The sequence below is a fragment of the Myxine glutinosa genome, chromosome 11 (genome assembly GCF_964187855.1).
Source record: "Myxine glutinosa chromosome 11, kmMyxGlut1.1, whole genome shotgun sequence".
Taxonomy (NCBI): Eukaryota; Metazoa; Chordata; class Myxini; order Myxiniformes; family Myxinidae; genus Myxine; species Myxine glutinosa.
The window spans coordinates 10,675,237-10,688,814 of record NC_136271.1 but is presented as its reverse complement, the minus strand read 5'-3'; the positions used below and the strand labels follow the sequence as shown (position 1 = coordinate 10,688,814).

The following is a 13,578-nucleotide window of genomic DNA, read 5'->3' as shown; positions in this document are numbered from 1 at the left end:
TAATTTTGATAATTAAATAGCTTTTAAACTAAAATTACTGGACGGATTATTCGTCAAAATCTTCGCTAACTATATCATTTCTTACCAAATGTACACAATTATCGACACAAGTAGTTAAGAAATGTAACACAATTCCTCTAAATTCTCAAGATAACACATCCGAGAATCATGCAAACTAAACTACTGGACGGATTATTCGTCAACGTCTTCGCAATGTATATCATTTCTGACCAAATTTACACAGTTATCGACATAACATTTACATAGAGGAGTCATGGAAGACCGTTCTTCCACGGTCGTGGAGAGCTTTCTTGAGAGCAACGCATTGGTCACGAAGTGGTTCAGGTGGATGATCAGAGAAAATGGCGTCAAACTTCATCATCATGATCGCCAGGCTAGTCGTGATGTGGTACTCAACACCTCGCTTGTATGCCTTGCCACCATAGACCCCACGAAGACCTGCAGAAGTGTATGTGCCGCTTTCAATCGCACACGTGTCAATGCCACTTCCGTCGATTGTTTTGCCAAGAGCGTGCAGGGCAGCAAACGCAATATGCAGAACGCCCGCTCGGAGAATCCAGTTGGTGTTATTCACTGACTGCTGAATCTTGAGGGTGCGGCTGTAAAGATCAAGATCGAGCGTTATGAGGGTTCTTCTCTCAGGACCAACCACAAAAGCAGATATGTCCTGAGTCAACATCAGAACAGTATAGAGGGTCGAGTAATCCGTTGGAGAAGTCTTGAATAGCGGAGCGATCACTTCTGTGTTAGTGGGGCTCAGACTCTGACAGGAGCGTGATAACAGAAGAGATTTAGTAGCACCCCATGTTGGCATAACTTCTTCCTTTGCTAACTCCTTACCTTTAAGGATTCGTTTTGTCACTGAAAGAATAGGATCGTCGGAATATCTGGGGTTTTGACCTGCGGTCTGACCTTGCAGTTCTTCAGTCTCTTGCTGCTCTATATTCTCCACACGTTGGTCATTTAGCTTTTCACCACCTCTGTCATCAGTACCGTAGTAGTTGGCAAGCGCCCAGGTGTGAGTGAAGTCTTTGGAAATCTTACTCCTCCGCTTTTCTAGATGGTAGACCTCAAATCGAATTGGTTTAGGTTTAATGATTGGCTCTTGCAGGTACTTGACTTCGAACGCGAGTGGTGCCGGTGCGAGAAGTTTCTCTGGGATGACAAGTGGTTGGTTGATGGGCTCGCCATCTTCTGCTCGCTGGTTGATCACGATCACTGTGCCATGGAATGTGTTCTGTCCAGTCGGTGTGTCTTCTAAGAGGTCGATGTTATCAACAGCGAACCAGATGTTCAATCCCTTCTTGATGAAATCAGGCAGACAAAATCCACCAGCCTCCTTCATTCGCTGAAGAACGCCTTGCTCTATGCGCTTTTCGAGATCAAGGAGCCTCTGGTAGTCGCTCCCAATGTAAACTTCTGATAGGTTATTGACGAGGTTTTTGTCACGAACTCTGGAATGAATGGTGAGCGGCAAGCCTATTGAGAGGGGCGTCTGGGCAGTTTGCTGAAAGATTTCGTTTTGTTTTGGCTGATGCTTTACCTGGCGATCGGTTCGAGTATTCTGGACGAGAAACTGGCAAGCAACATCAACAGTTTTGTCCACTTGTGCATTGCGCATTTCAGAAACTTTGAGAACATGACGGCCAAATAGGAGATGAGTGAGGAAGAACTGGAGAAGTGGAGGATTCTCAAAGTCTTCAAACATTCCCCTGAACGACCAGCTTCGATGCTGCATTATCTCTTCCCTTAGAATGTTTGCCATGTTCTTCAAGTTGCCAACTGTGTCGTCGTTATCCAGCTGTGCAGACCTCAGTTGCATGGCCTTCCTAACCGCCAGTGAAAGAACGAGGTTGTCGGGCTCATTTTTGCGTAGTGATTGGACGAACTGGATATTCGGAAGCCGTTCAGTAATGAGCTTTTTCAAATGCTTGCGGTAGTTGGTTGTCTGATTGATCTCTACATTATACCTCTTCAAAATGGACAAATATGCACCATTCACTTCAGCCATGTTCAGAGTAAGATCGTCCGCAGTAAGAGTATTTTGGACGGAGAGAAGCAACTGTTCATCACATAGAGAGCCAATAAGCTGGATATTACTACGATCTTTTCGCGTTAAAGTGCGCTGCGCGTATCGTAAACATTTCCTATGATAGTATTTTTCAAGAGCAGAGGCATCCCCAGCGTCTTCTAACTCGGACACGCAAGTTCTGATGCGGTCATACTGAGTCTTGAGCTTTATCTCGAGGAAGTTTTCACCCATCTTGTCAGAGTAAACGCGATGGAGAGGTTCTGATATGTTATTAGAACAAAAGCTACATGACGAGAACAGACACACCTTTTCCTTCGGGATGGTTTTTGTTATTTTAGGTCGGGTAGAGTCAGCCACACTGGAAGGTCGTCCAGGCCCACGCGCAGGGCATGCAGGAGAATCAAACCGGACTCGTTTAACCCTTAGCCGTTCAATCATGCTTGTGTTGACAATGGGTTTTCGACATTCGCTATGATACCATACTGATTTCCGTTCAGATTCACCTAAGCTAGCTAACCGATCTGTAAGTCGCTTAATATCACCCTGACCCAAAGACAGTCGCTCGTTAGCACAATAAATAAGTTCGCCAATCATATCAGGATTGTTTATCAGTCTCTTCTTTGATGTAGCTCCCTCATTGCAGATGATGCACACGCTGTTCTTCTCAGACATGACCTCTAGATGGTTTTGTACTAGTCTCTGTCAGCCTTCTTTCTGAAAAACAAACAAAAAAAAAGCCTTGAGCATTTTACCAATATTCTTTTGTCCTTATCTCGCGACAGGGCATCTAGATCGCAAAAATAACTGCACCAAACGTCTTCCTGTGCCTGAAAACCATAAAAAAGAGGTATTACATGCCTAAGTTTATTGCTACCTTTGAAATGACCTTGACCTTGGCATGGAACCTAACCGGAAGTCGGGGATCGCCACTTCCGGTCGCTTTGAAAGTATCATAAATGGATTTAGCGTCATCGAAAACCTCTCTAACGACCCCGAGATCGATAAAATCTCTCAGTTGTTAGGGGAGAAAGTCGCATGGTCAGTCCTGGGGGTCACTGGAAACAAAACACCCCATAAAAGGGGGTCCGGGGGTCGGAAAATCTGAACCCCATTATTTTTCAATATTTTGACCTCGAATTAATCCAACAATGCAAAAAAATCAATTTTAGCACGCAAATCGCACGGGATTACACTTCATACCACACTAAAAGGTGTATGCTGCATGTGTGAGAAGTGTTATGATTTATGGGAGTGAGACATGGGTAATGAACGTAGAGCAGCAACGAAGGTTGGAAAGGGTGGAAATGCGAATGGTTCGATGGATGTGCGGAGTATCGTTGAGAGAGAGAAAGACAAATGATGAATTGTGAAAGATGATGGGAATAGAGCCTGTGATTGATGCTGTGAAGATGAACAGGTTGAGATGGTTTGGTCATGTGTTGAGGAAGGATGAAAGTGACTGGTTGAGAAGAGTGATGGAAATGAATGTAGAAGGAAGTAGAGGACGGGGAAGACCGAGAAAGACTTGGCTAAAGATGGTGGAAGAAGAAATGCGGGCAAGGGGGTTAACAAGGAAAGATGCAGAAAATAGGGCAAAATGGAGAAGATTGTCATGGAGACCGCAAGGCTAACCCCCGCTCGAGCAGGGAAAATGGCCTTAAAATGCATGTTGTTTTGTTGTTGTAGTATCCCATGTTAAATAACTCGATGATAATGATGATAATGATCATGCAATGATGATGATGATAATGATGATGAGTGACTGGGATTTATTACTGTAGTGTGGTAACGGCTGTCGCTCAACCTTAACTCGTCACATATTGTGATTACATGTAATTACATGGTAAAAAAGCTAGAGTGTGACATTGTGTGCTGAAGGGTGTACCCACCAAAATAAAACATAACAATAACAACCTGAAAGTAGCCCCTGTAAACAACCTCATGGGGGCTTTTTAGGGGGGGGGTGGGAGAGAGAGAGAGGTAGGGGGGGGAGGGGAGGGAGGAGGTGAGGGGAAATACTTCAAAAGAGTCCCAAAAAAAAGTTGAACCCTTAATTGATGATGGCAATTCCCCCAAGCCCAGCAGCTGTGTTTGTCTCTTGTATTCGTTTGTACATACACATGTGTGAGATGTGTGTGTGTGTGTGTGTGTGTGTGTGTGTGTGTGTGTGTGTGTGTGTGTGTGTGTGTGTGTGTGTGTGTGTGTGTGTGTGTGTGTGTGTGAATCTGTGTGTGTGCATGTGTGAGCGTGTGTGTGTGTGCGTGTATGTGTGTGCATGTGTGTGAATCTGTGTGTGTGTGTGTGCATGTGTGTGTGTGCATGTGTGTGTGTGAATGTGTGTGTGTGTGTGTGTGTGTGTGTGTGTGTGTGTGTGTGTATGTGTGTGTGTGACAGCTCCACAATGAGGCTTATGTCCTGTATAAAAACTGCTGCAAACCCATGCAAAATTATTGGGATCAAGAATCCATGTTGTGTTCTCACACAGATTGTGAACAAGCAAATATGGCAATACTATATGGCCTTTCCTGAGAAAAAGGTGAGAGTAGTTATTTTAAAACGAAAAGTTATCCCCAACCCCTCTCCCCATCCCGAGGCAGAAATCCATATCCACTAGACCCCCCACACCCTCTCTTAAGACACCAGATCCAGCAAGGGAAAATCATTTTCATTGTTGTTCTTGAAGATGTGAGTTGGGTCTATTCTATTCTATAGTTGACTCTATTCCCATCTACATTTAACCTGACCCTTGAAGGTAGCCTGGCGTTGGTTTAGCGGCTAGGGTGCCAGCTTAGGATTCCTAGGATCCTGGGTTCGAATCCCGGTCGATCACTGAATTAACGCCAGGGGGGTTGACTCAGCCTGTCATCCTTCCGAGGTCGGCAAATTGAGTACCAGTTCACTGGTAATTCCCTGTTTGTCGTAAAAGGCGACAAACAGGGTTGGCGGCAGGAAGGGCATCCGGCCGTAAAACATTGCTTCAAAAAGGGGACAAAAAACAACAACAACCACGGTGCCAGAAAAAGGCCAACCCCTGCTTTGCGGGGAAAAATGGCCTCTAAACGGTGGGTTTTTTTTTTGTTGTTCTTGAAGATGCAGCAACACTAACAAAGCAAAACCTCTTTTTGCACACAACACGTACAAGTAGATGAAGCAATGTGTCAAGGGATAGACAACCTGATGTGCTTCACACCCATTAAATCAGATAAACGTGCATACTTGGCATGACTTCCATTAGATGTCGGTGAGCTACACTAACCTTCACCACTTTGAAACATCAGTTAACCAATGTGTAGCAAAAACAATGATGATAAAAATAAAAAGAGACAAATAAATCTACAACATGTCCCAAAATGTCACAGGTGGAAGGGCTTCCAAATGAAAAGCAGGTGCAGTGAGTTTACTATGTTACGTACATGATGCCTGGTCACCGTTGGTCTTCAATGAAATGTCACTTTGTGCTTGACGACCCTTACTGCCCGTCACCTCCTCCATCCGGTAGATCTCAGACAGGCAGAGCTTGGGGTTTAAGTGGAAGAACATCTTTCCTCTGTGAATGGTCAGGTTGTGGTGATCCCAGTTCCAAAGCTGCTGCAAGTTTCGATTGTCAAGTACGTAAAAGGAATGGTTCCTAAGGGAGAGGTGAAAATAAAATTAATTATACAGAACATAACATTGTCACAACAACTTGACAAAAGCTACGTAAACAAGCTCCATGTGCTCCAATCTCAATTAACCAAAGTGGGTCAAGAGCAACAATAATTATTATACCATGCATGACAATAACACAACAACAACATGCATTTTAAGGCCATTTTCCCTGCTAGAGCGGGGGTTAGCCTTGCGGTCCCCATGACAATCTTCTCCATTTTGCCCTATTTTGCCCTCTCCTTGTTAACTCCCTTACCCGCATTTCTTCTTCCACCATCTTTAGCCAAGTCTTTCTCGGTCTTCCCCGTCCTCTACTTCCTTCTACATTCATTTCCATCACTCTTCTCAACCAGTCACTTTCTTCCTTCCTCAACAGTCAACACATGACCAAACCATCTCAACCTGTTCCTCTTCACAGCATCAATCACAGGCTCTATTCCCATCATCTTTCGCAATTCATCATTTGTCTTCCTCTCTCTCAACGATACTCCGCACATCCACTGAACCATTCGCATTTCCACCCTTTCCAACCTTCGTTACTGCTCTACGTTCATTACCCATGTCTCGCTCCCATAAATCATAACACTTCTCACACATGCAGCATACACCTTTCCCTTCAGCTTCAACGACACTCCCCTCCTCGTCAGCACGCCACTCAGTTTTTTTTTTGTGTTTTTTTGTATACAAAGTCGAGGCTCATGTAAGAGCTAACACATAAAACACATGGAACATATAATAAATGGGGCGGGAGACAAGAGGGAGAGAGAGAGGGAAGCACAGCAACAGTAGAGAACAGGGACATCGGGAGATCTGTGGAAGGGATAGGGTTGGGGTGGGGACAGGATAAACAAATAATTTTGCCCAATTCTGAAAGCAAACCCAAGCATAAATTCGAATTCAAGAGAATATGGTTTTTTTTAATGCAGCTTTAAACATCATCATGATTTAAACAATGTCTCATAACATTGAAGTCACATTTTCCCCCACGTAGGTTCACTTTGGCACACATAACATGACCTCATTCTGACAGATTACAAAGCTGAACGTCATCAGCATGAACTCATCCATCTGCACTTATACTAATCCTTCACTTTTTAATTTTCATGTATTCTTGTCCTCCTGTTTCCCCCTGGTCCCATTTTATCCGTTGACCCTTTGCTCCCTGTAGTTCTGCTCTTGCATGAGCCTCGATACTTGCATTATTAAAAACAAATTACAAGTACATTTTGAAGTTGGAATTCTCAAGAAAGAAAAAAAAAAACCTTTATGCTGGGCATAAAATACTCCTGCAGTCAACCTAAAAGTATGATAAATATATGGCATAAATCTGCAAAATAATACAAACATAGAACGGCACTCGGTAGAATGTACACCTCCACCAGGCTGAACAGTTTAAGTTTTGTATCCACTGATAGGCCGGATCTGGGTTCGGACCTGAACCAAAATCGAATCAATTAGTCCTTGTCACACACCCAAACTGTCCACAAAGTTTTGTCCGAATCTGTCCATAACTTTTTGAGACATCAATATTGCTCACATACAGACAGACAGACAGACAGACAGGGGTGAATATTGGAAGGGCACAATTTTAGGGTTATATATTTATTACGTATGCCCCAAAAATACATAACAAATAGATGGCACCTTGTTGCCACCATTCATCTCAATTCCATCGTCCACCGAAGGACCACTTATCATTTCTCCTCAACCCGAAACATCTTCCATGCACATCTCACACGAGCAACCGTTGCCCAGTCTGATCCATCTTCTCCATTCAGCACGTCTCCGAGGTAGCAAAATGTTTTCACACCTTCCAGCTTCACGCCGTCTCCAAGATCCAACTCAACATTTCCTCCCATCTGCAGCTCCCTCTGTGCACACCTTACACTTGAATGTAGCTGCCACACTGGTTAATGACCCTCTCAAACCACTACATTTTTGATGAATCCACTCAGCGCACATTGTACATTGAATGGAGTTCACTCCGACACCCTTCCTGCACACAGCACATGGCCACTTTCCTGTTCTGTCCACCTCACCACATGCTTTACCACTTGCCATCACCTTTGTCTTTCCGATATTCACCTTCAGACCTTTTGTCTCCATACATTCCTTCCACTTGTTCATCTTTTCCTTCAGTCCATCCATACTTTCCGCAATCAAAACCAGATCATGCATGACAGATACCATGCATGACAGATGCAAGAAAATCATTTGAATGTTCTGTGTGTGTATATATATATATATATATATATATATATATATATATATATATATATATATATATATATACACACACACACAAACACACACTTACATAGATGGCAGGAAGACTTGAAATGTTTATACCCACCTGGTTACCCACTCACAGGGGTCATGATGAAACCCCCGATACAATGAACATCAATCTTAAATGTGCAGCCATACAACCCAGAATGGATATCATGTACATATATTTCATCACCCTATCCTCATATACACCACAGTGCTATCTCTCGGATAATTATGTCACAAATTATCTCATGATAAAAAAAAATTGTGGGAAGGTTTTGAATGTCATTCTGCAAAAAGTGTAAAAAGAAGTACATCAGCAGTCCACAAATGAAATGGTTTCGTACATGTCAGTTGAATTCAACGTGGAATATAAATGGTGAAAATTGTACTTTTAGGTGGCTGAGAACATGCCGGTGACTCACAAATACATTTCGCTTTAAAGAAAAGCTCAAGCTAGCAAGCCTCAACAGAAGTCGCTGGGATGAATTTTCTCACCCACAATTGTTGCCATGGATGTAGTGCAGATTTCGAAAGAACATAAGTGAGAGAAGTGCGTAAGAGCGCTTGATCTTGATGCATCCTGTAACTTCCTCAATAAGGCCCATGTTTGCCTCAAGTTCTGCAGCGATGTTGTCTACAAAATGGTGGAAAAGCATTGGCAAGTATGACAATTATTAGCTTAAACCAGTATGAAAAAATATTTGTGTGTGTGTGTGTGTGTGTGTTGTTGTTGTTGGTGGTTGTTATTTCCAAAGGCGGGTTTCAGAATGTGGAAAGGAGCCCTCCCAGGTCTCGATGTATCCACCTTCGTGTGTGTGCATATATACAGTGCCTTCCGAAAGTGTTCACGCTCCTCGACCGTTTCACATTTTGTTATGTTACAGCCTGAATTTAAAATGGATGAAATTGAGCTTTTTTTGGTCACTTATCTACACATGACATCCCATAATGTTAAAGTGGAATTATCCTTTTCGATTTTTTTTACAAAATAATTAAAAATTAAAAGCTCAAATGTCTTGGAGTCAATAATTTATTCAACCCCTTTACTCTGACACTCCAAATTGAGCTCAGGTGCATCCAATTTCCTTTGATCATCCTTGAGATGTCTCTACAACTTGATTGGAGTCCACGTGTGACCAATTCATCTCATTGGACATGATTTAGAAAGAAACACACCTTTCTATATGAGGTCCCATAGTGTGACAGTGCATGTCAGAGCGGAAACTCTACCAGCAAGTCGAAGGAACTGTCCATAGAACTCCGAGATAGAATTGTGAGGAAGCATAGATCTTGGGAAGGGTATAAAACAATTTCTAGAGAGTTAAAACTTCCCAAGAGCACAGTGATCTCCATCATTAGTAAATGGAAAGAATAGGGAACTACCCAGACTCTTCCTAGAGCTGGCCGTCTGACCAAACTGAACAACCAGGCAAGAACGACCTTGATCAGGGAGGTGACCAATAATCCAATGACCACTCTGACAGAACAACAGAGTTCCTTGGCTAAGATGGGATAACCTGCCTGGAGGACAACAGTCTCTGCAGCACTTCACAATTATAGGCTTTATGGGAGAGTGGCCAGATGGAAGCCACTCCTGAGAGAAAGGCATATGACAGCACACCGGAAGTTTGTAAAAAGGCACGTGGAAGACTGAGAGCATGAGGCAAAAGATTCTGTGGTCTGATGAGATGAAAAATGAACTCTTTGGCCTGAATGCAAAGCACTACGTCTGGCAGAAAGAGAGCACAGCTCATCACCCTTCTTACACCATCCTTACCATGAAGCATGGTGGTGGCAGCATCATGCTATGGGGATGCTTTTCAGCGGCAGGGACTGGGAGACTTGTAAGGATAGAGCAAACAACAAATAGAGCCAAATACAGGCAAATCCTTGAGGAGAACCTGCTTCTGAGTGCAAAAGACATTAGACTGTGGTGAAGATTTATGTTCCAACAGGACAATGACCCCAAGCATACAGCCAAATAAAAACAACTGAAATGGCGTCAGAACAAGAATGTGAAAGTACTTGAGTGGCCCAGACAAAGGCCAGACTTGAATTCCATTTTGAATCTGTGAAAATGCTTGAAGATTGCTGTTCACAGACACACCCCTTCCAACTTGACAGAGCTTGAGCAAATCTGCAAGGAAGAATGGGGGAAACTCCCCAAATCCAGATGTGCAAAGCTGATACAGACATACCCAAGGAGGCTCGAAGCTGTAATTGCTGCCAAAGGTGCTTCTACGAAGTATGGACTCAGGGTTGAATAACTATGTAAATTAGATATTTCTGTATTTTTTTAAAATGATTTTGTAAAATTTTCTGCAAAAGAAAAATTCCACTTTGACATTATGAGGTACCGTCGGACCCTGCTATTCACGGGAGATATGTTCCTGAAAAATTCCGCGAATTGCGAAACCGCCAATGGTGGGGCATTGTTTCAATGGAAAAAGGAGGGATAGGTGCCCGAGTTGCGAAAATCCCCGAATAGGGAAACACATTTTATCACCCGTGAATACGCAGAACCTGCGAATAGTGGAACCACAAATAGCGGGGTCTGACTGTGTTATGTGTAGATCAGTAACAAAAAAAAAATCTCAATATCACCCATTTTAAATTCAGGCTTTAACATAAGAAAATGTGAAAAACATCAAGGGGTGTGAATACTCTCTGAAGGCAATGTATGTATGTATGTATGTATGTATGTATGTATGTATGTATGTATGTATGTACATGTCGAAACATTTGCAGCTCAGGATTCATATTGTAATGGATAGCACACTGAGCAGTAAAAATAATAATAATAATAATAATAATAACGTGAGACATGTAAGACAACAACATCCAAACATGCTGTAAGATGACAAGGCAGGTTGTCCTTGGTCGCGACACACCAACACACATTCTCATGGAATCAGACCACGATCCTCTCATGGAACACAGGATATTTGAGAGTGAACCGTGAGATTATCGAGGCCTGGTAGTCTGGTGAAAACTCCATCAACCGACACATCGACTTACACCCCACATACATAGTACTACGCAATCAATGACAACGTCAACAAAAACGGCAGAGTCATTTGAATGCAGGGAAGCCCTGTGATTGGCAAGGACTTGGACCAATCCATGACGTTGAGAGACGGATTTTGAAGGATTTTTAACAGTTGAGTGACGTGATCAAATTTATGATCTTGAGCCATGAGCGTGGCTGTCATATTGACAGTTTTAAGACCTTGAGAGAAGAGACAGGCAAGCCTGATAATAGTGAGTTTCAATAAATTAATCCAAGCCCAATATTATGAGAACATGAAGGAAAGTTTCCATTATCCTCCGATTTAACCACAAACAGATTTGGGCAATATTGTACAGATGGAGGAAAATGGATTTACAGACTTAAAATAAATTTGGAATACTGGAAAGAGTTGCACCCACGGTGCCACCTAGATTCGACACACTATAATAAGAGATCAGGTGGTGACTCAAAAGTGCCACTGTCTGGCATTGACAAAAAAAATTATATAAAAAAATTAAATGTAAAAACAAAACGCTGAGTGAGCGTGAGAAAAACAAAACGTGAAGAAAGCGTGAAATACGTGCAAATAAATGGTGGGCAAGTAGTTCTAGAATACATCTTTAATCCATGGAATACGCATCATTCCACACATTCATCCAAATGTATTACTGTCTCTTACTGCCTCCACGAATGTTGATAATCAAATTGCCGTCAACGACGGTGCAGTCGTGCAATTCTTGAGCAGCAGTTACAGAGTCGATGATTTTGTTGCCCACGTAGCAAACCTTGGGACAAAGGCCGTGGCAGCGCTCGCACGTCATGCTGTGGGTAGTGTCGCCACGAAAGGGACAAAACAAAAAGTACAATATCAATTTTCTGTCAAATTGCATAATTACTGACAACAACAACAAATAACATGCATTTTAAGGCCATTTTCCCTGCTAGAGTGGGGGTTAGCCTTGCGGTCCCCATGACAATCTTCTCCATTTTCCCCTATTTTCTGCATCTCTCCTTGTTAACCCCCTTGCCCGCATTTCTTCTTCCACCATCTTTGGCCAAGTCTTTCTCGGTCTTCCCCGTCCTCTACTTCCTTCTACATTCATTTCCATCACTCTTCTCAACCAGTCACTTTCATCCTTCCTCAACACATGACCAAACCATCTCAACCTGTTCCTCTTCACAACATCAATCACAGGCTCTATTCCCATCATTTTTCGCAATTCATCATTTGTCTTCCTCTCTCTCAACGATACTCCGCACATCCATCGAACCATTCACATTTCCACCCTTTCCAACCTTCGTTGCTGCTCTACGTTCATTACCCATGTCTCGCTCCCATAAATCATAACACTTCTCACACATGCAGCATACACCTTTCCCTTCAGCTTCAACGACACTCCCCTCCTCATCAGCACGCCACTCAGTTCCCGAAACTTCTTCCATGCACATCTCACTCCAGCAACCGTTGCCAAGTCTGATTCACCTTCTCCATTCAGCATGTCTCCGAGGTAGCAAAATGTTTTCACACCTTCCAGCTTCATGCCGTCTCCAAGATCCAACTCAACATTTCCTCCCTCTGCAGATTCCTCTGTGCACACCTTACACTTGAATGTAGCTGCCACACAGGTTAATGACCCTCTCAGACCTTACACTTGACCCTCTTATCCCGGTGTGTACCCCGGTTTAGAATAGGTACACCGTATCCCTGCGCATCGTAAGAGGCGACTAAGGGTTGGCGTCAGGAAGGGCATCCGGCCATAAAAACATTGCCTCAAACAGGGAACCATGATTGTCATGGGGCCCGCAAGGCTAACCCCTGCTCTGGCGGGAAAATGGCCTTAAAACGATCATTCATTCATTCATTCATTCAGACCACTACATTTTTGATGAACCCTTTGTCCCCCAAATATTCCTACAGGTCGCACAAGATCTGCCAGCCACCCTCTGATGGTTAAACTGCCGAAATCTCGGCTCTCTGCTCACCTTCACTCTTTCATTCCTCTTTTCTCCCGCCTCTGGAACAAACTCCCATACTCACTTCAATCACACTCCTCCCTCCAGGTCTTCAAAACAGCTGTTCACCACCATCTCTTATCTTCCCCCATCCAAAACCTTGATCTTTTCTACCCCCACTAATTCACCCCAGATCCACCTTGTTTGAAATTCCAACTTCTTTCCTGGAAGTCTTGGCAGTGTCCATACGTTTTATACCTCTCCCACCCCCCCCCCCCCTTCCCATGCCTTCCCCCCAAAGCCCTCTCCCTCCCACAGTTCTCTCGATGTCTCCATGTCTCTCGGTCCCTGCTCTCAAATGTTGTGTTTGTGTCCTTCCCCCTCTCTCCCCATCTTGTCTACCGCTCCCGATGTTATTTGTTTTGTGTGTCTGTTTGTCTTTCTGTGTGATTAATGTTCGCTCTTTCACGAGCCTCGATCTTGTATACAAAAAAAACAAACAAAAAAAAAAAAAAACCCCACTCAGCGCACATTGTACATTGAATGGAGTTCACTCCGATACCCTTCCTGCACACAGCACAGGGCCACTTCCCAGTTCTTTCCACCTCACCACATGCTTTACCACTTGCCATCACCTTCG

At 43.4% G+C, this 13,578-nt stretch overlaps 1 protein-coding gene and 1 pseudogene across 2 annotated transcripts in view; one reads left to right on the top strand and one right to left on the bottom strand.

The window, feature by feature from the left end:
- LOC137436401 (insulin-like growth factor 1 receptor) overlaps positions 1–13,578 on the bottom strand; it is a 295,186-nt gene that overhangs the window by 123,932 nt on the left and 157,676 nt on the right. For both annotated transcript variants that reach the window (XM_068130150.2, XM_068130151.2), the window contains exons 5-7: positions 11,665–11,807; positions 8,471–8,609; positions 5,467–5,681 (exon numbers count right to left, since the gene is read on the bottom strand). In XM_068130150.2, coding sequence (XP_067986251.2) covers positions 5,467–5,681; positions 8,471–8,609; positions 11,665–11,807 — 497 coding nt within the window. The remainder of the gene's footprint in view (positions 1–5,466; positions 5,682–8,470; positions 8,610–11,664; positions 11,808–13,578) is intronic.
- Positions 8,617–9,845, top strand: LOC144888268 (uncharacterized; annotated as a pseudogene).